At 43.0% G+C, this 26,700-nt stretch overlaps 1 protein-coding gene across 9 annotated transcripts in view; it reads right to left on the bottom strand.

Moving 5' to 3' along the window:
- The window catches only part of MRTFB (myocardin related transcription factor B), a 197,266-nt gene that overhangs the window by 9,028 nt on the left and 161,538 nt on the right, over positions 1–26,700 (bottom strand). For 8 of the 9 annotated variants that reach the window (XM_061209928.1, XM_061209926.1, XM_061209924.1 and 5 more), the window contains 7 exons: positions 20,390–20,524; positions 16,686–16,936; positions 12,098–12,230; positions 10,330–11,313; positions 8,776–8,913; positions 5,991–6,149; positions 5,590–5,727 (listed from right to left, as the gene is read on the bottom strand). In XM_061209928.1, coding sequence (XP_061065911.1) covers positions 5,590–5,727; positions 5,991–6,149; positions 8,776–8,913; positions 10,330–11,313; positions 12,098–12,230; positions 16,686–16,936; positions 20,390–20,524 — 1,938 coding nt within the window. The remainder of the gene's footprint in view (positions 1–5,589; positions 5,728–5,990; positions 6,150–8,775; positions 8,914–10,329; positions 11,314–12,097; positions 12,231–16,685; positions 16,937–20,389; positions 20,525–26,700) is intronic. The other variant, XM_061209931.1, reaches the window with a different exon arrangement.

Below are 26,700 nucleotides of genomic sequence, written 5' to 3'. Positions count from 1 at the left end.
GGCAGGTGTATGTTCAACTTTCTAAGAGATGGCTGTTTTCCAAAGTGATCATATTGTTTTATATTTCCACAGCAATGGATATTTCCAGTTGTTCTCCATTCTCGTCAACACTTGGTATGGTCAGTCATTTTAATTTTAGACATCTGACAGGTGAGTAGTGGTATTGCATTGTGGTTTTAATATACATTTCCCTAATGACTAATGATGTTGAGCATCTTTTCATGTGCTTACTTGTCATCTGTGTATCTTCTTTGGTGAAATGTCTGTTCCAATCTTCTGCTTACTCCAGAAATTCTCATGCATACTGTTTGCATGGTATATCTTTTTCCAATCACTTACTTTCAACCTGTGTCTTTGTATTTAAAGTATGCCTCTTGTAGATGCATATATTAGTTATCTATTGCTGTATTACAAATTAGTCCAAAAAAACTTAGTGGCTTAAAACACTAAACAGTGATTTTCTCTCACAGTTTGAGGGTCAGGAATTTAGAAATGGTTTAGATGGGTAGTTCTGGCGTGGGGTCTTATAGGATGTGGTAGTCAAGATGCTGGCTGGGCTACAGCCATCTCAAGGCTGGAGAATGTCCTTGTAAAGGTGACTCACTTCATGACTGACAAGGTGGTGGTGGTTGATGGGAGGCCTCAGTTCCTCTTCACACGGGCCTCTGCAGAGCACTGCTGGACGGTCCACACGGCATGGTCCCCACAGCCAGCAGTCCAAGAGAGCGCAAGCGGGGTGGCTTTTATGACCTAGTTTCAGAAGCCACACACCATCTCTTCTGCCAATTCTATATGTTAGAAGCAAGTCACTAAGTTCAGCCCAGGGAGGGATGTCAAAGAATTTGCAGATGTATCTTAAAACCACCTCACAGCATACAGTTGGGTCTATTTTTTTATCCATTCTGATAATTTCTGCATTTTAATTGTATTGTTTACTTCACTAGTATGTCTTGTATAATCACTGATACGGTTAAGTTTGGATTTACCATTTTATTATTTGTTTCTATTTGTTCTGTGTTTTGTTCCTCCTTTCTTGGCCTTTAAAAAGATTGATTTTTTTTTTTTTTGGAATTCTAACTTAATTTTTCTATTTTTAAAAAGTGATACTTCTTTAGTTATTACTGTAGGTATACAATATACACCCTAAATTTTTCATAGGCTACTTAATGTACCATTCCATATAAAATATAAAACCCTGGTAAACATAAAGATCCATTTATTTCCTCCATCCTTTATTAGTTATTTTAAGTATTATAGCTATATATTTTATAAGCTCCTCAAGACAGTGTCATTTCTTATAATGCATGTTTTCTAGTAATGAATTCTTAATTTTTCCTTACCTGAAATTCTCTCTAGTTCACTTTCATTCTTAAAGGATATTTTTTACTTGATATAGAATTGTGGGTTGACAGTGGCCCCACCCCCAGCCCCCCACAAGAACTTTAAAGATGTTCCATTCTTTTCATGCTTCCATAGTTTCTGATGGAAAGTCAGCCATAAATCAAATACAGTTGACCCTTGAACAACATGAGGGTTAGGGACACTGCCCACCACCCTCAAGCAGTTGAAAATCCATGTATAACTTAATTTTTTTAAATTTATTTTTTAAAATTTATTTTTGGCTGTGTTGGGTCTTCGTTGCTGCGCGTGGGCTTTCTCTAGTTGTGGCGAGTGAGGGCTACTCTTCGTTGCGGTGCGCGGGCTTCTCACTGCGGGGTGGCTTCTCTTGTTGCGGAGCATGGGTTCTAGGTGCGCGGGCTTCAGTAGTTGCGGTACACGGGCTTCAGTAGTTGCAGCACGCAGGCTCTAGAGCGCAGGCTCAGTAGTTGTGGTGCACAGGCTTAGTTGCTCCGTGGCATGTGGGATCTTCCCGGACCAGGGCTCGAACCCGTGTCCCCTGCATTGGCAGGAGGATTCTTAACCACTGCGCCACCAGGGAAGCCCCATGTGTAACTTTATAGTTGGCCCTCCATATCCATGGTTCCAGCCAACCACGGATTGTATAGTACTGTACTATGTATTTATTGAAACAAATCAGTGTATAATGGACCTGTGCAGTTTAAACCCGTGTTGTTCAAGGGTCAAAGGTGGTTGTTAAAGGGTCAACGGTAGTTGTTACCCTGTGTGTATTGTACTGCTTTGCTCTTGATGCTTTCAAGATTTGGTTTTTAAATTTGGCTTCCAGCAATTTGACTGGGATATGATGAGGCCTTCTGTTTATCCCATTTGGTGTTCATTGAGCATCTCAAAGCTGTAAACTTGTCTTTCATCATATTTGTAAAAAATCTGACCAGTATTTCTTAAAATATTTTACCTGCCTCATTCCTTTCTCTCCTCTCCTGGGACTCCTATCATACCCATGTTAGACTGTTTGATGTTAAATAACAGGTCTCTGAGGCTCTGTTCACCATTTTTAACACATTATTGACCGGAGATGTATTAATACGTCTTTTGTTACCTGAACATTATTGACTGGAGATGTATTAATACATTTTTAGAGAGTGATACAATTAATATCACTGTGTGAAGTTGTTAGAGCTTAAAATTGATCAAGGGTTCATTATACAACTTACGATTGTCCTTATCATTCACATTTCCTCTGTTAGGTTTTTGTTCCAACCTTGTGTCTACTATAAACGTAAAATTTTCAAAAATGACGCATCGTGAAATTTTGAGTGAAGAATTTTTCAGTGAATTTTATGCAGATACTTCTGATTGTCTGAGCGACATATATACTAGTGTCTCAGAAGTTCTGATAGTACTTCAGAATATAGTTCTGATTCAGATGATGTGACTATTAGACCAACAAAAAGACAAGAAACCTTAGTGATTGATACTGATATGGAAAGTGAAAATGAAACTCACGGTGCTGGAGAATGCTCCTTTGCTTCTACAGAAGAGTGGATTGAAGACAACATTTCATGAAAATTAGAAGACTTTACAGGTGTGTCAGGTGTAAATACTGAATGTAATAACCCACAAAGTGTTAGTGAAATAACAGAATTAATTTTTGGCCGGCCAGAATAAAAATTGCCAGCCACAGGCATTAATTTCTGCAAAAATCCCATGGTCAATAATGAGTTAAAATCTTTTTTTTCTTCCTCTGTTATTCAGATTGGATAAATTCTATTGATCTTTCTTCAAGTTCGCTTTTTTACCTCTGCCATCTCCATTCTGCTAAGATCATCTATAATTTTTTTCATTTCAGACACTGTAATTTTCAGTTTTAGAATTTCCATTCATTAAGAAAAAGCATTTCTATATCTGCTTACATTCTTTATCTTTTCCTTCATTACAGGTATATTTTCTTTTACATTATTGAGGATAGTTATAATAGTTGTTTCAAAATCTTTGTGTGCGAATTCTAACATTCAGATCAGCTGGGGGTTGGTCTTAGCTGATTGCCTTTTTCCCTTGAGAAAGGGTCACATTTTCTTGATTCTTTGTATATTGCCGAGTTATGAATGGCTGTCATGGATATCAAATCGTAGAGACTGTATTCTGTCATTTTTCTCAGATGAATGGTTTCTTTTGTTTTAGTAGGCGGTTAACTTGGGTTGGACTTGAACCTCAAAATGCTTCTTGGGCAGAAGTTCCAATCTCAGGTCAGATCTTTTGTCTTTAGCTGATCTGCTATGACTCTACTCCATACCTATGTGGCTTAGGGGTCAGCCAGAGATGTGGGCAGACAGAATCTGGGCATCACCTCTCTCAGTTGAGAGCAACCCAGAAGGGAAAGAACCAGTCCTCTGGCTTCCCAAGGCATAAAGGCTGTGGTTTTTCTACCAGTAACCTCACCACTTAGCTTGACCCCAGAGTAAAAGCAGCAAAAAGAGGGAACTCATGCCATCTAACTCCCTTCCTCTCAGTGCAGACCCCTCATCAGAATATGACTCTTTCTAGTCACTCTTCAATGACTTCATAGAATTGCTTTTTGTCTTATGACCAGGCTTTATAGCTGTTATCTGTGGGAAGACTGAACTGGTAGGGCCTTACTTATTAGCCAATAGTGGAATTGGAAGTCCGAGTAAATGTATTTTAAAAACCTCAGAATCCCTGGACTTTGATGCTCAGCTAGCTCCTCATCTGAACAGAACTTGACTCCCTCAGTCTATATGCATGAACCAGAGACAGACAAAGGGCCCGGATTCCAATCAGCTCTCTTAGGTTTAAGGTGAGAGGATGATTCTTTGTTGTCGTCACACTGGTGAAGTAAATGGTACAGAGTAACCTATACGTGAGAGCCAGATTTGGAAGGATTTTCTTGAAGATATGTTCCTTCTGGGTGGACCAAGGGGAGCACAGCCTAGGCCAGCACCATTTGTTTCAATTCTTTTTGCAAATATCTAAACCTAGTTCTGAAATGTGGCTTTTCCTCACATATAGGGGCCCCGGCTGAGTCTGGAACTAAAGGAACATTTTACAATCAGTCACCTTCCTTCGGCAGTAAGTGGACGCGAAGAAGCACGTGGAAACTGTCTGCTTCCTCGAGGAGGCAGTCTGCCCGGGCTCCCTGCGTGCCCTGTGTGAGTGTGCCAGGCCGGGCGCTCCGGCCGCTATGGAGCAGTGTCTGCAGCTGCTCGCTGGGGCGACCACGTGGTCAAGGTGGCCACGGCACGGCTGCCGCTTGCGCAGGAAGTGCTGAGTCCTTGGCCCCGCACACCCCCCTGCACGAGGAGGCCCCAGGGAGTTGCATGGGGACTGTGGGAGCGAGGGAAGCAGCACGACTCTGCCGGTGCGCCTGCTGTGGCTGTGCGAGCAGGTCTGCCTCTGATCAGCACACCTCTCCCTCCACTGTCAGTCAGCACCCATGCGGTGGCGTCACGTTCACCCCCTGCATCCTCTTGTGAGGCCGGGGTTCTTTCTTGAAAGTGAGTTGAGTTTTAAGCTTTAAATAGGCAGCGAGCCCAGGAGGAGCGTTCAGGGTAAGGTCTGACGAGGCTGTCGTTTCTCGGCACCCACAGGAGGCCAGATGCTTTCACAAGCAGGAGCTCTACCTCTTTCCACCTCTGGAATAGGTGTGGCTCCTCCTATTTCCTCAAAGCAACAAGGCAGGCTCAGAGGAGAGGGACGCACGGTTACCAGGCGGGAATCAGTACACGGCGGGGCCGGGAGGGCCTCAGTCTGTCCCTTCCGAAGTGCATCTGCTCAAAACATGCGCAGAGCTGCTCGCGTGAGCCTGCCTGCTGGAGCAGAGGGTGCTGGGCAGTCTGGAAGGCCATCCGGGCAGGACAGGGTCAGTTTGATGCTGGCCTGACAAATGGTGGCTTTAGAAAAGGGACCTGTATAAAATACGTGCCCTGGTCACACATACACACATCTATCCCTAACACAACCCGCCTCTGGCCCCCAGGAGAAGTTAAAGACAAACCAACACTGAAATTCTGAGTAAATAGGAACTGCAGGTTATATGGCTGCTGAAAACCGCTGGGAGTCTCCAAAGTGAATGATATTTTGATTTTAAATAGCATTGAAAAGGCAAGCAAGGCTCCTAGTCATGAAACTTGTCTCTCTCTTGAGGCAAGTCCATCTTAGACCAGGGCTTCAAGCTGAAGAGGACCCACCACATCAGAGCTGCGGCCTCCTTACCTCTGGAAGGGAAGACTGGGCACTGCGCGTCTGCTTGATGGCTTCCTCATAGCGGGGAGGGTCTTTCGTCTTGGGGACCGGGCTCCCAAACAGAGAGTGCTGGACCGCAAACTGCTGGGGCGGAGGGGGCGAGCCGGGCTGCGGCAGACAGAGGAGGAGAGTCAGCCCGGCAGCAGGCTGGCCTCCCGGGGATCCTGGGCGGTGAGGCTGAGGTGCCGGCGGGCCGGGCCACTCTCACTGTGCTGATGGCTAAGCTGCCCCGGAACAAGTACCATCCCGGGACTTTCGTCTGTTTCCCCCCGTTAATGCTGACACTCGGCCGTCCAGGCCCGAAGCCTGGGGCTCTGGGATGAACCTGCACCCTGTACGTGCTGGCACAGCTGCCCCGTGGGCTGGGTTACCTTGTTGGGAGGGTTGGGGCCGTTCTGCAGGGACGGAAGTGGTGTGCTTCTGGGTTGAAGGATGCTGTTGTTTGTCTTGTTGATAAAGGGCTGCTGCACCGCTGGAGCGGATGGTCTCTGATACGGAACAACTGTATTGGATACTGAGTTTGTGAAAACCTGTAATGAATAAATATTTATTTGCCCATCAATTTGTTCTTTTGCTCTTCCTAATAAAGAAAACCACATTTTAGAACAGGGGTTCGGGACTTCCCTGGTGGTGCAGTGGTTAAGAATCCGCCTGCCAATACAGGGGACACGGGTTCGAGCCGTGGTCCGGGAAGATGCTACATGCCGCGGAGCAACTAAGCCCATGCGCCACAACTACTGAACCTGTGCTCTAGAGCCCGCGAGCCACAACTACTGAAGCCTGCACTCTAGAGCCCAACTACTGAGCCCAAGTGCAGCCAAAAAAAAAAAAATAGAACAGGGGTTGGCAAATCTTTTCTGTGAAAGCCACGGAGTGTATAGTTGTTTAGGGGTTGGGTGCTGTGCAGCACCTGCTGTAACTGCTTGCCCCTGCCCTGCGGCCCTGACGCAGCCTGGATGAGAGTGAGCGAGCGTGGGTGGCTCAGGACAGCTCCACCTACAGACAAGGGTGGGGCTGGGTGTGGCCCACAGGCCACGATTCCCCAGCATCAGCAGTCTCTGTCTTGGACAGCAGCGGGGGCAGTGCGCTGTGGGAAAGCTCAGTATGATTCTCCTCATCTGCTCTCATGGCTCTTTAGCTCATAGCTGCCAAGCCCACCTCTCTCTTCCAGCCTTGCTCCCAAGTGCCAAAGCCACACTTATAACATTTACAAACATACATTTGGGACATCTCAAATTTAATATGTTCCAAATTAAACTTTCCCCTTTCTTCCCACTGCCCCCAGCCTCTGGGCAAAAATAATTCTTGGTTTTGCCTTAATTTATTTTTGAAACTTAGGTAAAGGGAGCCCTCAGCGCTCACACATCTCAGACACACCTCCTGGGTCGGGACCTGTGGTCTGCTGTCCTGATCCGGGTCCTCACTATCCATCACTGGAAAACTGCCACTGCTGTCTACCTGTGCCTACCTGCCTGTCAACCCTCTGCCATGATGACAGTCTCCACACACACACACACACACACACACACACACAGACACACACACACAGACACACAGAGCTGCAATCGAGGCCCTCCTATACTCACTCACTGGCTCTTCTTTTTTTGGGGTAAAATCCTCATCTTCGGCTGGCATGTCAACCTTCTCACTACCTGGCCCCTTTTCCATCCTAACTGAAAGGCCACACGTGCTGTGGCCACACACAATTTTCCACTGTTCTGAAAATTTCTCCAAATCCTTGCAAGGCCTCATTTAAAATCCGCCCCCTTCTGAGAAGCTGTTTTCTGCTTTGTCAGGCAGAGGTGAGAACTTCTTCCTGTGGAATTACGAAGTGTGTTGTTTAGCTCCCATCAAGAGCCAAAGGTTTTAGGGCCTGTTGCAAATGTATGGCCATAATGTTGATTTTGCAACTGTATTTCACAGAACTGGTTTGCTCATAAAAATTTTAAAATACTTTATACTACTAGTATTCTGAAAGAGAAAAACTTAACCTATATATTTTTATTATAAATGTGTGTAAGTATTCCTTAAGCATGAAAATATATGTGTGTGTGTGTGTGTGTGTGTGTATCCCTCCAAACAGTACAACTTCTCTGGGTGATGAGTTCTATAACTATATTCTTCTTATTTATCCATCTATATATTGTTTTTCTCTCTTCTCCCTCAAAGAAAACTGTCTTACCATTTGAATATTCACTAAGTTTCTTACTGAACTGTTATTTTGGGCCCACCTCTAACTCCGTGCTCACTGCGCTCCTCAGAGGAGATTCCAAGACAGCATGTGTGTTAACATGACTGTCGCTGTCCCAGGAGGTCATTTCCGTCTGTTCCTCAAGTTGTCTTAGCCCAGAGAGTTCACACCAGCCTGGGGCATATCTACAGGTACACCTAATTATCGAGGTTCTTTTACACTGAAGATTAAAACTCTGGGATTAATCATTCTCAAGGTTTAAAATAGTAAGACCTACTTTTGAGGCCTTAAGATTTTTCTGGCGAGGAGATGGGCACATAGCTCCACCTACTGGATAAGAGGGAGTCTGGGTGACTTTTGGGGCTCTTCAGCAGAACTCTTAGTAGAAGTCCTGTAGAGGACACTGAGCCCTAGATCAGCACCATCATTTTAAAGATGGGGAAAATGACACTCAGACGGTACATGAATCCTGCATAAGGCACAACACAGAGGAAGTGGTGAGCCAGAATGACAGCCAGACCTAGGCCGCCTGGCTCTTAATCCCTGAGAAGGCAAACTCTTAAAAATATATAAAGATCTCACTCAAGATAAACATTTCAACAAGTGTCTTTTTCACCTTCAAATACCTTTTCCCAGGGCACTTTTTTTTCCCCCACAAAATGATTACTTTGAAAAGAAATTTTAAAACCTAGAAAATTCTATATATGAGGATTGAAAAAATAGTTTTGAAACTTTTCTTGGAAAAGGGGCTTAACTGTTAAGATGAGCCATCTTTTAGTAATAAAGAACTCTTTCTGCAGCCAAATGGCATCTGACCCAAAGCTCGCCCGGTGGGAGATGAATCACAGAAAAGAACAAACAGGAGCTTCCCACGGAGGAGGCTCCTATAAAGACGCTTGTTGAATGTTCAGCGGACGATAGTATAAAAATCAGCAACAGTCTGTCACTTATTAGCATTCACCAACCTTTCTGACTTGCTGAGGTTGACTGAGCACATGTGGCGTGAAGGTGTCTTGTTTCTGAGGTGCAGCCTGGGCCAGGCCTGAGGACAAGGTGGCAGTTGCTATCTGAGGCTGAGTCTGGATGCCTGTTTGTGGTGGAGTCTAGGAGGGGAAAAAAAAAAAAATCAAATGAATTGTCAAAATCAAGGGTAGAATGAAGAGTTTAGATGTGGAATAACTGGTCACTTGGGGATCACATCTGAAGAAAAAATAAGATAAAATGTTTAGAGATACACACTTCAATTCACTGGCACATAAATCTGAACCTTCGTTTGAAACCAGAGAATTAAACACCAGACCAGTTATTTCCATGTTTCGTAAGTGGCTAAGATTTTCATTTGAAAATTTGGGGAAAATAGAAGACGGAAGTCAAAAGAACCTACAGCAGCTCTACACATAATAAATAGGTCAGGTGTTATAATAATAATTTTAATAGCAGTAAGGAAATTTGTGAGGCCTGACTGTGCAAATTCCTGCTTTTAAGCTGCAGTATGTGCTCCCTATGGGAGAGCCAGCCACGGGCCGGGCGCTCACAGGCCCAGAATAAAACGCAATTCCTGTCCCTCGAACATCAACTCTAATGGAAGAGCTGGACAGGAAAACAAATGTTTAGGAAAGCTGTATCACAGAGCAGACTTTCAGTTTCAGACACTCCAAAGATGAAACAGGGGAGTTAGGACTTCAGAACATGCCAAGGGCCCTTGGGTCATGCCTCCTAACCCCGGGGGTATAAGACTGCTTCCCTCTGGGTGGTCAAGGTACAGGAGCAGGACTCCAAATGGTTTCTGTGTACTGTGGCCCACATTTTGTTTAAAAAAACCTTCCAAAATCGAGTTGCACAGAAACGGCTGCAGGCAATGTTGGCATAAAAGTAAACTTCATGCTCACCAGTGTTTCATCGTTTCTCAATACCAGCCTCACTCCTGAATCTGTGGTCGCATTCTTAGTTTAGGCGTCTTTACCTCAGTGGTGGCTTTTAAGAACTACATTTAGGAGGCAGAGCACAGGAGTGGGCGTGAGAGCAAGAGCTCTGCAGTCAGAGGCCTCGGCTTGAATGCCACCTCTGACCTTGGACAACTTATTAAACCTCTGAAGGCCTCGGTTTCCTTTCTAGAAGGGGACTTTCTCACTTGGGTCTTCTGGGAGAAGGGAGGATTAAATGAAGCATGCCATCTAAAGTATCTGATGCTGTGCCTAGAACACAAAAAGCACTCAGGACAGTGGCTGTCATCATTATGAGAATGCCACTGGTATTTTAAAATGTCTACACATAATAATACTGTGCTAAGGCTGAAAGGCAGCAGAAAGGGAAAAGCACCCCTTGTTTGTTTTTACTATATAAAAACAGTGCTAGCTGTTCGCGTTTGCGAATAACCCCCCAACACGTGCACACGTTTCCTGCAACTGTGAAGCCAGACTTGGCTGCACTCATGAAGCAGCTCAGGTCTGAAATCTCCATAAGCAATTTCTGGCCCATGCAAACTGTAAGGCAAAGGAGTTAGAAGACACACTTCACACCTGGAGTCTGAGGCTGCCTACTGGGAGCTGCACTGAGGTGACACCGGAGCCCTGGATGGACACGGGGAGCAGCAGCTGCGTGGTCAGTAAAGCCTGTGGCTGGGCCACCCCGGCGGGCGGCTGGCCCTGGGAACTCACGTAAAACTGCGGGACGAGGCTGGGCGGCTCGGCCGGGGCCACGGGGGCCTCTTGCTTGATCACTATGGCCTTTTTGGCAACGAGGGTCTGGCCGGCCACGAGGCTGGGGCCGTCGGGGACCAGGGCCTCGTCCTTGGCGGCGGGAGCGGTGCCGCCCCGAGCCTGGTCTGACTTGGGGACCGGAGGGGCCGGGGTGCCGGGCGGGGGCTCCAGGGGCCGCTGCGGCTGCTGCTGCCCTCGTTTCTCCACCTCCAGCTGCATCTTCAGAACTTCCACGAGCTTCTGCTCTTGCTCCAGCTTCCGCTTCAGCTCCTCGATCTGCTTCTCCTTCTCCTGGAGCTTGCGGTCCTTCTCGGCCGCGTCGAGCTCCAGGGTGGACAGCGTGCTGCTGGCGGGGCTGAGGCTGTCCTCGGTGCTCATGGCTCGCAGAGGCGACGAGCACAGGAACTGCGTCGGGGACATCATGGTCATGATCTCGGTGAGCGTGTCCGCCACGCTCGCGTCCTCGGCGCCGAGGCTGGACTGTTCAGAGGGAGCGGGCGAGATGGGCAGCGGGGAGGCAGCGCTGTCCACGTGGGCGGTGTGGCCGGTTCCAGCGGATGGCAGCTCTCCCTTGAAAGTGGAGCCTGAGCTGGTCACAGAGTTCTGCAGTGTTGTCACTGGCAGGGCCAGGGTAACTTCTGGGTTACTGGGGATGATGGCAGATGTCGACAGGGCCACGATGCCACCGGTAGCAGCACCACCGCTGTTCATTTCCTGGTAGGGTTTCAGGCGTTCAATGAGGTCCAGTTTGGTGCCTGACACTGGAAGACCCCGTAACTTCAGTTCTGTCTTCAGCTCCGACACCTGAAGTACAAACAAATAAGATCTCTTTTTTCATATTATGACCTTCTCACAAATCTTCAGTGCACTTTTGAGATGGAAAAGGTGACTCCATCTGTCAGACATCTCCGTATTACTACATATATGAAAGTGGGACAGTTCCTTTTTCTTTTTTTTTTTTAACACACAAAAACACACAGAGCTGTAGACCTAAAGGACTTGAAAGGCCAGTGATAAAGCAAGGGTTATTAGAGGGTAATTCCTTTACTATATCAAAAGATTTATTACCAGAAATGATGATGCTAACAGTTACATTTATTGAGTTAATTACCACGTGCCAGACACTGCCAGAAGTGCTTTATTCTTTCAGTTAATCTTCACATGAGGTGCAGGTATTATTATTCCCGTTTTACAGATGGGGAGAGGGTGCATCACTGATGCAAGCTACCGCAGATAACAGCAGGCTGAGCGGGGGTAGAACCCAGGAAGGATGGCCCTGGAGATCATGTTCTCAACTGTTACATTTTCCTGCTTCTCCCAAACTTGGCAACGAATAGGGAAGAAAAAGATCTGCTTCTGGAGTTAGGAGTGGGGTGGTGCTTGCACATGGCATTTGCTCAATAGATGGAGATTTATTCCTGGTCATTTTAAAGGAAACTTAATGGACATAAAAAGAAAGCACCTCTATAAAGGTTATCCTATTGGTGGTAAAGTTGAATATCTATTAGGAACTACCTACACCTGCTAGGCAAATCATTTACATTTTTGTGGTACTTATGGGTGAATAAACCCCACTTGCAATGATCACCTTTAAGTCATCCAAGCTAGAAGGCAGAGGCCCTGGCTTTCTCATAGGAGCAGATGTATTCTGTCTTGGTGTGTTAGATGTGGTGTTGTTCAAAGCTGGATTCCCACTGTTGTTATTCTTGTCATTGAGTGGCCTTCAAAAGAAAAAGAAAGTTAGAGTTTCCAATAAAATAATTTCTGGGGTTGACATTGCTCCTGCTAACAATCTGTTAACTTACGAAGAGAAAAATACCTGGTCATGGATTGGCAGACTCAATATGGTAAAGACGTCAGTCAAATTAGACCCCAGTCAAACTCCCTGCAGGTTTTGTGTGTTGTTTGCTTGCTTGGTAGAAATTTAGAAGGTGATTCAAAGCTTTATATGGAAATGCAAAGGACCAAGAACGGCCATGACATCGTTGAAGTAAAAAAGCAAAGCTGGAAGCATCATACCACCAGATATCAAAATTTATGGTAATGCTGATGCAAGGACAGAACAACAGACAAATGGGAGAGATTAGAGAATCCAGAAACAGACCCCCAAGTACAAGGACCCTCAAGTCATCACAAAGGCGACACTGCAGTGTGGTGGAGAAAGGGTGGTTCTTCCCATAAATGGTACTAGGCTAAATTGGATATTCACACAGAGCAGAACAGGGCTTCTGATCAACCCCTACCCTCACACCATCCCAAAACCTAAATGTGAATTGGAAAACAAACTTTGAGAAGAAAACTTAGGATAATAGCTTCATAGCCTTTGATAAGCAAAGATTTCTTAGACAGGACACAAAAAGTACTCACTAAAAAGGATATCTTTCAGAGGGTGAAAAGTCAAGCCCCAGGAGAAGATTTTGTAATACGTATTTCTGACAAAAGCCTCATCTAGAATACACACAGAAGTCTTGCAAATTAGTAAGAAAAAGAAAAGCCCAATGGGAAATTGGGAAAATCGTGAACAAGCATATCACAAGAAAGTATATCCAAATGGTCGATAAATATGTGAACAAGTGCTTAACCTCATTAGGTATGAATTACAGAATAGACAACAATAAAAATTAACTGCTGCTCTCTGCATCAGGAGAGATGCATCTCACAAACACAATGTTGACCAGAACTAATCTATGGGATAGAAATCAGGACAGTCACTGAGGGGGGATGCAAGGTAATGGTAATGGAACTGACAGTGCTCCATTTCTTGAGTTAGGTGGTTACAGGAGTGTGCTTACTTTGGCATCAATTTTCACTTATGATTTACGGACTTCTCTACCATATTCTAACATTTTTAAAAGCTTATTTAAAAAATATTGGTGAATCTGTTGCACTAATTTCCCGAAACTCCTTTCCATGTCAAAGCCAGGTCCTCCCAACTCCTTCCGACTGTAATACTCCTGGCAACAATGGCATTTCCTTTTCTGGCTGGTTGATATTCATCAAAGAAAGGTGCACATGGTGGTTGATACTGTACAGCCAATTCCAGTGCAGCCTCAGGCTTTACTGTCAATATAAGCTTTGGTACTGAAGCCAAAGAGACCTGGAATTCCATGTTCTGAAATAGGGATCTAGGTCATGGTGCCTATGGGGCGAGGTCCATGGCTGGATGAGCTTTCTCAAATGGGTTTTAGGAAGCCTGTGTTTGAAGCCAGTTCTGGCCTTGTCAACAGCTAATTCTTGACATACATTTGAGTCTTTTTAAACCTGCCTGCATTTTGCTGAAATTAAATACTTGAAGTATTCGAAATGAAGTTTCTTGAAGTTTGGAGGAAATGACAAATATTTGAAAATGTATCACTATTCTTTCTAAAAATTCAACTTTTAAATCTTATTTTAGAATTATGAAAACATTTTATTTTAATCATTGTTTCTCAGCCTTATGTTCATTATTGTCCCCCCAAGAAGCCTTTTTAGACATTTTTTCCCTAATCACTCTCCCTATGAAATTTTAATACCGTAGATGTCCTGCATTTTTGTCCGCGTACTATGTATGTGACAAAAATTGTCACACAAAAAATTTATTTTATTAAATAAAAAGTGTAAAATTCCCCCCAAGGAACTTTTGCTCCTTTGCGAATGATAGGCTCTCCTTGAGAATGCACGATTTAGATTAATTATTCTATTCACGCTGTCTTTTTGGTTGAGAGTCTACAATACTCAACTTGTTACTATGATTAACAGTACAGTGTTGAATTCAACTTTTAAAATAAGTGAAATAAGTTGGTCTATTTTTTTCCCAAATCAACCGGAGGGAAAAAAGGGGGATGGATGCCTGATGAATGTGGTCACTGTGTAGCTGAGGATCCTGAGGTCCAGGGACCCTCCAGGACCCTTCCTTTCCGTCAGCGTGTGGCCACTCCGGGACTAGAGCCCCATGTCTTCAGGCTCTTGCTTCTTCCAAGATACCAAAGGGCTGTGTTATCAGTAAAATTCCACCACTGCGGGCACTAGAGAACTGCCACATTCAGTTTCTTGTATGGAATTTTGGTAAAAAGAAACACTGTGTCAGAAAATAACATCTCCATTTTTAGGACCTGGAAATTAAACAAAACTGGCATCCCATCTTTGGCTGGTGCAATAAGACACAAAAATGAGGGCTCCTTCTTCCTCCTAGTTCTTGGAGCTTTTTGGATGATGCCTTCCTGGGGCAAGAGGCTTGGTTACTTCAATGGCAGGAATGTCTGAGGAGGAGAGGGGGACTGAAGCCTTTACGGAAAGACAAAGGACTTCAGAGTTCAGGTACCTCACACCTCAGATGTTTTCTTCCCATCGACAAAGCTGGCCCCATGCAGACAACTTCTTGCATTACAGAAAAGACTGTTTCATGGACAGACACCACCTTTCATGGGATTTTCAGTTAAGTTTCCTCATCTGGGAACGGGGTCAGTAATAATATCATCTCCTCCGAGAGTCCCTGTGAGGAGGAGGATGCCGAGCACACGGTCAGGCACCGAGAGTGGCACCGACGTGTGAGCCATCGCTGCCGTTATCCTCACTGGTGCCCAGCGGTGGGGACGGTGGGGGCCGCCTCCCTGGGTCCTGGACGAAGCTGTAAAGCAGCGGTGGTTTGTCTTTGATACTCGTCCAGTTCTCTGGCCTTCCCTGGGTCCCTTCCAATGTCAACAGCTCTCTCAGGCCTGCTTGCTCTTAAAATAATAACATGCTACAAAAATTCTTTCTTCCTTCATCTCTGTGCCCTGATGTTTTCGATTTAAGTACTTCACAGGAAGGTCTGAATGACTAATAGGTCTAATCTTCCTCAAGATATTTGTATCTTAAAAGAAAAAAGTGAATTGATAATTATTAGCATATGAGGAGATATTTCTTAAAGAGAAGCTTTTTAGTAAGTTTTCATCCTTTTCCACTCCTAGAAAATAGGGGCTCTCCATGGAGGAGTGCTCAGCCTACGTGTAGAAAACAGAAGTAAAGCTTCTACAGATCATGTAATCATAAACTGAGTGCATGGATCACAGAGTATCACTCTTCCCTGTCATGAGATTTTGGATCTTTAGTTTCTAGAGTTCCTTTTCTCGAGTTGACTGTAAATATTCCTTTTTCCTGAAAAGTGAATGAAATGAAGGACAAGAGTCCTTGCATTTTTATCTGTTTCCCAGAAAAGTGTACTGAGGATTTGTATCTAGAGATTTCCTCTAGTACATAATTAAAATTAGCTGTGCATGTCCTGCTATGAATTCAGTCTCAGAAGTCGTCAGAACTTACTCCCTTCTGTCCCTCCTGATTGGGGCTCAAACTTTGGAAACACGTTCCTTCTTCACCGTTATTGCTCACCAAGACCTTTTACTGTCTTTTGAAACATCTGTCACCTGTTCCTGCCTTCCCATCATCAGTGCCCTTTCAACTTCTTGCATCTACTTTATCGCAGAGTTTCTAACTGGTTTTCCTATGTCCAGGCTCCCCTCCAATATTGGTGTCAAACTGTTCTTTCATGCATTTTGATTTTACCATGTCACTGCGGCCCTCTGAAACATCCACTGTATCAGGATTAAAGTCGTCCCAACTTCATGTTCCTCTAGACATTGGCTCTACTCAAATCTGTCTTCCACTTTTCTTAAAAACTAACCACATTCTTTATTCAGGCCTTGTTTCCTCACCATGTAATAAACAGGCATTGTTTACTCTAACTTCCTCTGTACTTGCACTCAGATCACTCCTCTTTGCTTGGAAGGCTCCTTCCCAAGTTTCAGGCCCTTTCCCATGTAAAGCTTTCCCTGACCACTGCAGCCTCCAGCTTTTGTGCTCATCCGTCTTTTTTTTTTTTAACTGTTTATACCAGGTTTACACTTTTTATGCTTTTCTCATAGCATCTAATACTATTCAGGTACAGAACAGGCAGATCTTTCCTGGATGAATAACTGTGAAAAGTCATTTCTAACTTGAAAAGTTCAGAACCTGTTCTGGAGGACAAAAAATGGACTGGAAGGGAGGCTATTCTCACTGTGCTGACTTCAGACAGACACGGTGTGAGCTTTGATGGTAATAAAATGAAAAGAATCACGGAGCACCAGTAAATCACAACATCCAACCTTTAGCACCTAATGGCCCCTCGTGACAACCACGCCCACCCCGCTTCGCGGAGCCGGCCCGAGCGCAGCCCGTACTTGAGCGGCGCGGGCAGGATGGTCTGGTAGTTGTAGTGCTGCTGCTGCTGCTGGCTGAGGATCTGCAGCTGCAGGAAGAGCTGCTGCTGCTGGAGCAGCCGGGCGTAGTTGGAGTCCATGGGCGGCTCGCTCTTCTCCCCCTTCTGATCTGGCGGGATGTACTGGTGGTACTTCAGCTTCTTCACCCGGGGCTTCGGGTCCTTGCACTTCTTGCTACGGTGCTTGTCATTTGGATTCTTGGGATGGCTTTGCTATTTTCGAGAAAAAGACAGTAAGAAAATTCTAAGAGAATGCAATCCATTGTACTGTGTGCCTGACTGATTTGAAGAGAAAACGCAACGCAACGCACCTTGGAAATCGGTGTCGCTGCTCTGGAGAGCAATATACTAAATACATTTCAAGAGCTGTGAGAGCGTTCGTGCACTCCCTGTGACCAAAAACCTTGCTCCTAAGGACTTACTTCTCCTGATGCATTGGTCCCTTAGACTAAGGGCAAGGTGCTCAGCTCAGCATTATCTATTCAATTTCAACAAACATTTACTTTGGGTCTCCTGTGTAGATACTGCCTAGTACTTACATATACTATCTCCTAGTGAAAAACAGGTCTCACACTAAATATACAATAGGGAAAAGGTTAAGTATACTTCACCATAACTATGTCATATTTTATGGTCATTAAAAAAAAAAACTATGGTGAATATGTAAAAGCAGAAAAATGCTTCTAATGAGAATAAAGCAGAATATAAAGCCATGAATTTCTATGGCAAATATGCAGAAAAAAGAATACGGAGTAATGTGAATATGAATTTTTAAAAATTTTTCAAAAATATTACATTTTTATTTTGAAAATGGGGTGTGAGACCCTGTCTTATGATTAAGAATCAGATGACTTTTCTTTTTACCTCCTCCATTTATAAGTTATCAGATCACTTTCTACTTTTTAGTATTCAAATTGTAAGATAACTTCATCTGAAAAAAAAGTCCACCAACAAAACAAGACAGCACAAAACAACAAGGTATATAGAAAATTATTTCTAAGATGCTTTAGGTAAATTACTCAACTTAGTAAGAAGACTTTGAGAAGTACTAAATTAAATATAGCTATCCGTGTGATCATGTTATATAAGTTCACATTCAAAGAATTAGGAAATTGCAAAAAAACCCAGAAAACAGAAATAAAGAAGAAAAGAAAAGTCACCATATTCTGTATATCAGAAATCGTCACTATTAATATTTACTTTTTACTGCTTGGCCATCTCTCTTCAGTTGAACTGGCTTCCTTGTTCAGTGACGTTCAATTTTCTGCCCACAGATGTCCTCACAGCTACTCCCTCACCCCCTTTAGATCTCTGCCCAAATGTCATCTGCTTATTTGACCAGAGCACTCTATTTAAAACAGAAACGTCTCCCCTTGCCTCCATCCCCGATCTTGGCTTTATTCTTCACCACCCGGCACACTCTGTGTTTTACGTCTGTTCACCGCCAGCTCGTAACCAAGGCGGAGGTACTGTGATGTTTTCTTCACTGCTTTATCTACTCCTCGTACCCAGAACAGCACCCGGCTGGCACCTTCTGGTGCACACAGAAGGTGCTCGGTAAATATCTGCTGAATTAATGAATGATAGATGTGTATGCTAATTAGAAACCACTTGAATTACAGGCACTTAAAATACACCACAATGTGAGAAAATATTCTTGTCGCTAAACAGCCTCCTGCTGCAATCTCACAATAGTAATCAATTCACTGTCATCTGCTTATTTTATCAATAATAAATTTTATTTCTAATCTTTTCAGACTGATCATAAAATGAATGGGGTGTGGGTTAAGAAGGGTTGACTATAATTGTTATGTAATAAAACGGATCCAGACACAGTCAGGAAGGGGACAGAAATATAATAACCAGCATTCCTCAGACTAAATCGGCTGTTACCTGTTAGCCTGCACATGTCTGTTCTCTTAGGACTGAGGATGGGAAATAGCTTTCCTCATGGAAAAACCCCAAAGAATTGTGGTCTGTTTCCTAATGTGTACCTATCCTTTCCTCTACTGGCAGAGTTCCCAGGGCAGTCTACTCAACCCCTCAGTCTCACATTCTTAAACAATGCCTTTTGCTCTAGAACTAAAGCCCTCCTTAAAGACAGACACTAGTGAGGAGCAGAAATTCAGAGACCAGGAGAGGCAGCGAACAAATTCTCAGTATCTGCAGGGAAAGACGGGTTGGCATTCGAACCCCCTTTGTGCTACTGGTGGGACATGCTGGGGGTCATGGGAAGAGGAGGTTAAGAGCTGATTTTATTGGCACAGTCACACTTGCCACCCTTTGGGATTTCTGGTGAAGACGGTGAAATACACTGGTATGTGCCCTGAAGGCATGGACACCTGGGCACACGGATGAACGAAAGCGCCTTCTCTCCAGGGAGGTCAGGACAAGCACAGGTCCTGGGGACAAGGGGAGTGAGGAACACGCCCCAGGCTAGCTGCCTTCCAGGAGTGCTGCAACGGCTAGCTGGGAAGGAAGGATGAAGGCCAGACTGGGATTCGGAGACAGGGTCCTTCTGGCCTCGTCACTGCCTCACTTCTTTGGGCCTCAGTCTCCTCCTCTGAAAGGCACTGAGAGGCTTAGCTAGCCCTCTGAGGTCCTTTTTTAGTTCTAAAAGTTTGAGATCTGTGTTCTGCTAGTTTTGGCAAAAGTCACATCGGAAATGGTTAAACTATTCCTCAGTTTATAACCCCCCCCCTTTATTTACCAGTTCTAAATACACGTTAAAAAACTTAAAAAATGTGTTGGGCTTCCCTGGTGGTACAGTGGTTGAGAGTCTGTCTGCCAATGCAGGGGACACGGGTTCGAGCCCTGGTCTGGGAAGATCCCACATGCCGCAGAGCAACTAGGCCCGTGAGCCACAACTACTGAGCCTGCGCGTCTGGAGCCTGTGCTCTGCAACAAGAGAGGCCGCGATGGTGAGAGGCCTGCGCACCGTGATGAAGAGTGGCCCCCACTTGCCACAACTAGAGAAAGCCCTCGCAAAAAAAAAAAAAAAAAGAAAAAAAAAAATGTGTTATATATTGAAAATTTTAATCTTCCTCGGAACTTCTAACTGAATTATTTTGACCAAGGAAAATGCATGGAACAGGGCCACAAATCTGCAGCTTATCTGAAGAACAAATCAAGCTGTATCAGGCCAAACTGCTAAATCAAAAAAATGTATTTGCTTCTCAAAAACCTTTAACCTGTCACATATCTGCAGTACCACTGAGTTTGACCTTGTGTATAAAGCCCAAAATCACGTTACCATTACAGGCATTTGCTTGTGAGATTCATAAATCCCAAGTGCTATAGACCCTCTCTCTCTCTCTCTCTCTCTCCCTTGTTTGTTTCATCTTAGTGGCCTGGGTGGAAGCAGAATTGGGAACTGCTGATAAAATGATTCCTAAAGTCTTTCTGCACTGCTGCAGTCATTTTATACAGACTGAATTTTGTGCTGTTCTTCTGTGACCATCGAACGAGAGGTCATTTGTAGAAAGTGGCGGTGGTTTCAGTTATGAAGGCCTGGGTGAGCAAGTCCTTCTGTGGTTTTGTTTTCAAGGCTTCAGGCTAAAAGGCAGGCCGGGCAATGTGGACACAGCCTTTGTCCTCTGTGCTCAGGGCTACACACCACAGTTGAAGGTAAAGACGCTCAAAGCGGCGTGCATGCAGGGTACCCACCTTCACCAGTGCTGGCCCAGGCTTTGCTGAAGACACGGTGTTGGTAGGGAGGACAGGTGCTGTGGACCGTGTTGGGGGCTGGTCTGCAGTAGGCGTTTTCAAGAATTCAGGAACTGCTGGGGACACTGAAGTAAACTGGTGGAAAAGGCAGAAAGGGGACAAGTCTGTGAAATCAATGACGGTGAAAAGAGAAAAACCAAAATTATAAGGGAATGACCTCATTTTTTAAAAAGTCCACTAGAAAAGAAACAAAAGAAAAATATAGTATTATGTCTGAGACCCAGATGGTGGAATAACATGCTTTACGTCTGTCGAGCCAATGATTTAGTCTTTGCCCCGATAGCAATGAAAAGCTAAAGCTAAATAAGGCTAGATTGACAAACTCTAGTGTTTTCTCAGAAATATGGCCAGAACTGCCCTTTTTTGGCAGAAAAAAAGTCCAAGACTCCTGTAAAAATGATCAAAACAGTACATGGTACTTGAAAGGTTTTCTTGCCCTAAAGGTCACACTAATCTGGGCTAATTCAGATATGATATTTAGTCTATGAATCCCCTCGACCACACCCCAGATCCACCATCAGGAAGCCTCTGGTAAGAAAGCTTCCACTTCCTGGAGGCCCACTCCACGCATGTGTCCTTCAATGTGCTTTACAGCTTCTGTTCCCATCTCCAAACCTGACCAGCACTCTTGTCAACCATCCCATCGCCCTCCGCCCCTCCCATTTCTTGCAGCAGGAGAAAACCTGAAGAATATATTCTGATAGGATTGACCTGTGCATTGACAGTCCCCTCACACTTAAAGCAAGAAGTGAATTCGTTGCCTAGGCCAAAATAAGCAATTACTGAATCTCAATGTGGGGTCATATATTAATAAAGGAAGCATCAACAACCCAACAGACTATTCCCACTAGCAATCTTCTTTAAGTAGATTTTAAGTATTCACTTACTGGAAAGAGATAGTACTATTGTAATAAATCAGTTAAACGTTGCACTGATTGCTACTTGGACCCAACAGCCTTATCTTAAAGGAGAATGGCTTTATCATTTCCACTTCCCCGAACAACTGTCCAATTCATTATAATAATCAAAATCGGTTCTCTTGTTGAAGTATCTGGGTTTAAAAAATAGCAAACTGTATTTTCCCTCCTTAAAATAAATGACCTGAAAACTCAGAGGGCTATTAGCAGCAAGAAATATGATGCTTGGCACATACTAGTTACTCAATAAATATTTGTTTAATGGGTGAATGGAAATTCCTGGTGGCGTTACTCACACTGGGTCACGCCCTCCAGCCCTGCTGAGCCTGGGAGATGTGTGTGGGTGCAGTTGACTGTCCATGCCCATGTCGCCTCTCTCCCTGAGCTTTGTTTTCATTTTGCCACTGATTTCAGTTTTTAAGTAACTGTTAGTAAGTGTTGATGGTATAAAAGACTTGACTTTTTAAAGATGGCCACACTCAATTTCATTTTCAAACAGAAATGAAGGAGCTCCTCCACGAGTCTTGACACCTATGTTCCAAGGTGACTTCTGTCCCCAAACAGCCCCGAGACAGCCGGCTCCCCAGTGAACCTCTGAGATGTGCAGTGAACGATGACGGCCAGCTGATCCCTGCTTTAAGGGATATGGTTTTATGTTATTTGTTTTCCTTTCACTTTGTACTTTTTTTGGAAACGAGGATACTTATCTCTGGGTCAGTTTTCACGCAGGGGAAGAACATTCTTTGGCTATTAAATAGTTGGCATGTGAAGTAGAACCAGATATTTGAATTCTGAAATATATATATGTATATATTTCCTTGCAAATAAATTCTAACCTGGCAAGCTATTTTTACCAGCCCAGCCCCTGCTGACTGATAATGATAGTAATGATTTATTGGAGAGCAGTCTTAATAATCTGAAAAATAACCCAGGTACGTGAATGTATCAGTTGTAATATTTATGAAAACGTTTGGCCTATATTTCTAGACTTTGCCTAACTGACTTCATCCTTGATTACTAATACTCCCATCTTATTAGCTTCTTTGGTATTTTAGTGTGACTCTGCTACCCAGAAAACCACAGACTTCAGCATAATACAAGAATAGCTCAACTGAGATACATTGACTGTTAACTTTACCTAATCTGAAGATAAATTCTGGTTAAAAAGGGAGAAATATCTAAATGCTTCTTTACATTTTGCTGGTCTTTTTTATGTGCCTTAGAAAGGACCGTCCCCTGCCCCCGCCCCAATCTTAGATCATATCTAAATGTTAGAATTCTAGTGGCTAGAATTACCCCCAAAGTCTAAATATTAATATTTTTGAAATGATAGTATTCCAAAAAGGACTGCAAGAATATCCAAGGCATAGAGGATACTACACTTATTTTGTTCCACAGTAAGTTGAGCAATATGTTAAAATCTTAAGAGTCCTTTAAATATGTTTAAATTGACACCAAGATCTAAATTCACCTTATGGACTATCGAAATTTAATCTCAAAATGATCTTTTCTCCAAAGAAACAAAAAAGCTTCAAACTGTGCTTTGTTTTACTGGATCTGATACACTGTTCTCATCATAACTTCGTCTCACGACAACAGTTCTTTGTCATCATAACACCATGAAAGGAAATGTCAGGAAAACATTGTTGTTTACCAGTGGATATTTATGCTTTAAATAAAACTCAAAAGAAAGCACTTCAAATTTTACAGACTGATCTTTCTCTTATTAGAAATTACTATGGAAAAGTTCTGCTACAAAAGAAAAAAGAGCAAATGTTTAGGCTGATTAGAGTTTTATAATATTTCAGGTATCTGCACTGGCTCCTTCTGAAAAGATGATACATTTGCCAAAGACCAACCATTCTTCTCTGGTAAGTTCCTTTTTTATTAGAATTTCTTTACGCAGTCTAGAGGGATAGAAACTAGATATTTAAAAACAAAACTTTTTTGTACTGTAGATTTCAAATCTACAATAAATGTGTTTTTAATTTAGGATGTAGCAGAGATCTTAATTAAGATGGCAGTATGCAAATTAGAAATTCAAGATGCAGTTATTCTTTAAATATTTCCATATTCCAATCCTCAAATAAAATGAATGAGTTGAATACAAATCAAAAACATATGCTTTGTATATTTAGTGGATGGATATTTTATGTAAAATTCTAGCTTTGTTAAAACATATCACCTAGCATTACCCCTTGTTTCTGTAATATACAGTTATAAGTTTAAGTGTTTCATTTATAGAACAAGTAGCTGAACATTAAAATCTACCGGCACGGACTTCCCTGTGGTCCAGTGGTTAAGACTCTGCACTTCCCATCAACAGAGGAATGGATAAAAAAGATGTAGTATACATATACAATGGAATATTACTCAGCCATAAAAAAAGGAATGAAATAATGCCATTTACAGCAACATGGATGGACCTAGAGATTGTCATACTGGGTGAAGTAAGTCAGACAGAGAAAGACAAATACCATATGATATCACTTATATGGGGAATCTAAAAAGAAATGATACAAATGAACGCATTTACAAAAGAGAAATGGACTCACAAACTTAGAGAATGAACTTAAGGTTACCGGGGGGGAAGGGTGAAGGGAAGGGATAGTTAGGGAGTTTGGGATTGACATGTACACACTGCTATATTTAAAAAGGATAACCAACAAGGACCTACTGTATAGCACAGGGAACTCTGCTCAATGTTACGTGGCAGCCTGGATAGGAGGGGAGTCTGGGGGAGAATGTATACATGTATATGTATGGCTGAGTCATTTTGCTATGCACCTGAAACTATCACAACATTGTTTATCGGCTGTACTCCAATATAAATTAAAAAGTTAAAAAAAAAAAAAAAGACTGCGCTTCCAATGCAGGGGGTACAGGTTCGATCCCTGGTCAGGGAAGTTCCACATGCCGCGCAGCACCACTGGCACAATAGCTAGTGGACTTTTAGTTGGTACTTGAATACCTGATTAGTACTGAGGATCTTCATGTATCCCTCATTTTAAAAAATCGATTATTTTTAAAAATTGTGGCAAAATGTACATAACATAAAATTTACCAATCAAACCATTTTAAAGTGTATAACTGTATGTCATTACGTACATCCACGTTGTTCTGCAACCATTACCACTATCCATTTCCAGAACTTCTTCATCACCCCAAACCGAAACTCTGTGCTCACTAAACAACAATATTCCATTCTCCCCTCCCTGCAGCCCCTGACAACCACCATCTACTTTCTGTATCTATGAATTTAACTACTCTAGGTACCTAATATAAGTGGAATCATATATTTTTCTTTCTGTGACTGGCTTATTTCACTTAGCATAATGTCCTCAAGGTTCATCCATGTTGTAGCTTGTGTCAGAATTCCCTTCTTTTTAAGGCTGAATAATACTCTGCTGCATGTGAACCACACTTTGTTTCTCCATTCATTTGTCAATGGACACATGGGTTACTTCTACCTTTTGGCTATTAAATAATAGCCAAATAGTAAATAATGCTGCTATGAGCATGGGTGTACAAATTGCTGTTCAAGTCCCTGCTTTCAGTTCTTCTGGCCATAAACCCAGAAGTGGAATTGTTGGATCATATGGTAATTCTATTTTTAACTTTTTGAGGAACTGCCATACCATTTTCTATAGCGGTTTGCACCATTTATTTCACAATTCCACCAACAGTGCACAGGGGTTCCAATTTTTCCAGATCCTTGCTGAGAACTTAATTTCTGTTCTTTTTGATATTCTCACGGTATGAGGTGATATCTCATTGTGGCTTTGATTTGCATTTCTCTAGTGATTAGTGATGTTGAGCATCATTTCATATGCTTGTTGGTCTTTTTATATCCTCTTTGAAGAAATGTCTGTTAAAGCCCTTAGCCCATTTTAAAATCAGGTTATTTATAGTTTTTGTTGTTGATTTGTGGGAGTTCTTTATATATTCTGGATATTAGCCCCTTATCAGATACATGATTTGCAAATATTTTCTCCCATTCTGTGGGTTGCTTTTCACTCAGTTGATAGTGTGCTTTGATGCACAGTTTTTAATTAATTATTTATTTATTTATTTTTGGCTGCGTTGGGTCTTCGTTGCTGGGTGCAGGCTTTCTCTAGCTGCGGCAAGCAGGGGCTGCTCTTTGTTGCGGTGCACAGCCTTCTTATTGCAGTGGCTTCTCTTGTTGCGGAGCACGGGCTCTAGGCACGCGGGCTTCAGTAGTTGCAGCACACGGGCTCAGTTGTTGTGGCTCATGGGCTCTAGAGCATAGGCTCAGTAGTTGTGGCACATGGGCTTAGATGCTCCGTGGCATGTGGGATCTTCCCAGACCAGGGCTCGAACCTGTGTCCCCTGCATTGGCAGGTGGATTCTTAACCACTGTGCCACCAGGGAAGTCCTGCACAGTTTTTAATTTTGATGAAGCCTAATTATCTATTTTTCTTTTGTTTCCTGGTGTCATATCTAAGAGAGCATTGCCAAATCCAATGTCATGAGGATTTCCCCTATGTTTTTTCCCTAAGAGTTTTATAGTTCTAACTCTTATGTTTAGGTCTTTGTCCATTTTGAGTTAATCTTCATATATGGTGTTAGGTAAGGATCCAACTTCATTCTTTTGGCTGTGGACATCCAATTTTCTTAACACCATTTGTTGAAAAGACTGTCCTGTTTCTACTGAGTAACCTTGACACTGTGTCTAAAATCATTTGACCATATATGTGAAGATTTATTTCTGGGTTCTTTATTCTATTCCATTGGTCTATATGTCTGTCTTCATGCCAGAACCACACTGTTTTGATTGCTGTAGCTTTGTAGTAAGTTTGAAATCAGGAAGTATGAGACCTCCAACTTTATTCTTTTTCAAGACTGTTTTGACTTATTTGGGGTCTCTTGAGATTCCATATGAATTTTAGAATAAATTTTTCCACTTCTGCAAAAAATTGTCCTTGGGATTTTGATAGGAATTTGTACCTAATCTGTATATTGCTTTTGGGTAGTACTGACATCACCACGATATTAAGTCTTCTAATCCATGAGTGTGAGATGTCTTTCCATTTATGTGTTTGGTTGATTTTTTGTAGTGATTCCTTTCTCATTTCCTTTGTGTACATTCTATAGATATTTTCTTTGTTGTCACCATGGGGATTACACATAACATCCTAAAGCTATGACATCTAACTTATATTGACACCAGCTTCAGTTATTTACAAGAACTACTTTACAGCCATGTCTCCCCACTAATTACATCATTATATATTATGTAGCCATTAACATAGATTTATAATTTTTGTGCATTTGTTACTTAAATCCTGAAGAAAATAAAAAGTGGAGTTATAC

Source organism: Eubalaena glacialis, chromosome 13 (assembly GCF_028564815.1).
Source record: "Eubalaena glacialis isolate mEubGla1 chromosome 13, mEubGla1.1.hap2.+ XY, whole genome shotgun sequence".
Lineage (NCBI taxonomy): Eukaryota > Metazoa > Chordata > Mammalia > Artiodactyla > Balaenidae > Eubalaena > Eubalaena glacialis.
This window is presented reverse-complemented; position numbering and strand designations above follow the sequence as displayed.